A 1,776-nucleotide genomic window follows, 5' to 3' on the forward strand; every position below is an offset into this window, starting at 1 on the left:
CAGTCCATCCTTTCCAAAATGTTATTCTGACTTATGAAGCGGTGTTTCATCATTAGGTGTCCTGCAGCTGATTGATGGCATGTCACAAACCCGGTTTCCATCTTCACAGTGTCAATTTCACAGTTTCTGAAGAACAAAATGATCTACTATCTGAAACTATATTCACACCACACATAAGGTGTGTGGTTTTATACACATAAATTTACATTTCTGAGAAAAAGTGGTTCTGGGATAGAAACAAATCACACCACACATATTTCTTGTAGAGCTGATTGTTTATTTTTTTCTTGAAATCTTATTTAATTGAATTATTTTCCACTATTTGGTGTAATGAAGTTTTTTATCCAACCAATGTAAGAGCAGACCTTCAGAGAAACAGCTGATCCGCTACAGACACATTTCCCACTTCCAACATGAACACCATAAATCGTGTTGTTGAATAACACTCCACCACCAGAATCACCCTGAGAAAGAAAATATAATCCATAGGTTTATTTTAAAACATCGGATAATGGAGAGTAAATGTTAGCAGCATGGCAGCTCACCGGACATGTGTCCACTCCAGCTTCTTCATAACACATCGTGTTTCCATTTGGCCATAATACTGGTGAATTACATGGAGTGAGATTAAGCCCACAGTTAACAACATGCATCTTTGCACACTTGAGATGAGGCGGTTCACCAGGGACTAAAAAAAAGAGAGGAAACGAACAAAAGCTACTCAGTGTTTCATGCAATGAAATCAGATCAGAAACACGCTTTCACTCATTTCTGGAACAAAATGTGTGAAGCTGAGCAGCATTTAAAAAGGAGGGAAACTGAGAGTATATCCACCATAAAATCAAATAAATACTGCATGTCATCACAGTTGTAAAATTAAAAAGTAACTAAAACTGGCACACAAGCCAAAATCAAATTCTAATGTAAGCTAGAAAAATGAAAAAATAAAATAAAATTGGTCTTACGTGAGATGTTCTGTTGATTAACTAGATAACGACCAAGGCCTGCAATTTTAATTTCATTTCCTCTACAAATTAAAGAATAATAATTAATTAGTCCATCCATGTGTTGTGAGTAAAAGATAAAATCAAATGATTGGAGTCCACAGGCTGAGTATTTCCAGTTCACTATGACTAAAGCTAAATTAACTTTGAGGATTCAAAAATTAAACATTACATTTCTGATTATTCTCTGAATTTTATGCCACTCTCATATTTTATTGTCCTTTACTCTGGGTCATGAATGCATCTCCTAAAGTAAAGAGAGTCTTATTCTCATTCTAAAGCATACTTGCAGATTTGCTTTAAGCATGTAAGAAAATCTAAATAATTCAGGTTACAACGACAGTTTAAAAAGAAAACCTATCATGCTTGTGTTGGAACTCACATGTTCGGAGGAATGGAACAATCAGGTAACTGAACAAGGTCAGTCCTGATCGATGCCGGTGAGATTCTCAGTAGCATGATGTCATGTTTTCCTCTTAGGTCCTCAAAGATTTGGTGATCCCTAATTGCAACCATACTTCCTGGACCTGGATGAATTCCTACATATGCAGACATAGTCCTAAACAATGGAAATGGTTATAACAAAGTCTTTATTATGAAAATAAAGAACAAATATCAGTAATGATTTTTGCCTCTGGCCTTTTTGATTCTGTCTAATCTTAAGTTTTAAGTGAAATTCTCATTTTCTCACCATCCAGGTTGATCTATCCAACAGTGAGCTGCAGTTAGAACCCACTCTCTGTGGATCAGAGAGCCTCCACATCGAGAAACA

At 35.9% G+C, this 1,776-nt stretch overlaps 1 protein-coding gene across 1 annotated transcript; it reads right to left on the reverse strand.

The window, feature by feature from the left end:
• Positions 1-262: 262 nt before the first annotated feature.
• Positions 263-1,769, reverse strand: LOC102196824 (thrombin-like enzyme cerastocytin). The gene is made up of 5 exons (XM_005755784.1): positions 1,696-1,769; positions 1,387-1,563; positions 966-1,027; positions 546-688; positions 263-464 (listed from the first exon to the last, which is right to left on the reverse strand). Exons 2-5 carry the CDS (start codon positions 1,557-1,559, stop codon positions 309-311), a joined length of 534 nt encoding a protein of 177 aa, XP_005755841.1. The 5' UTR covers positions 1,560-1,563; positions 1,696-1,769; the 3' UTR covers positions 263-308.
• Between the last annotated feature and the right edge of the window lie 7 nt (positions 1,770-1,776).

This window comes from Pundamilia nyererei, unplaced genomic scaffold (assembly GCF_000239375.1).
Source record: "Pundamilia nyererei isolate P.nyererei 1_Seehausen unplaced genomic scaffold, PunNye1.0 scaffold03196, whole genome shotgun sequence".
In the NCBI taxonomy this organism is placed as follows: domain Eukaryota; kingdom Metazoa; phylum Chordata; class Actinopteri; order Cichliformes; family Cichlidae; genus Pundamilia; species Pundamilia nyererei.

Coding starts and splice junctions, on each gene's coding strand:
- LOC102196824 (XM_005755784.1), bottom strand. CDS start 1,559: ATGTCTGCATATGTAGGAATTCATCCAGGTCCAGGAAGTATGGTTGCA. Junction 689..965: donor TAATCAACAGAACATCTCAC/GTAAGACCAATT, acceptor TCTTTTTTTTAG/TCCCTGGTGAACCGCCTCAT. Junction 465..545: donor CTGGAGTGGACACATGTCCG/GTGAGCTGCCAT, acceptor TTTCTTTCTCAG/GGTGATTCTGGTGGTGGAGT.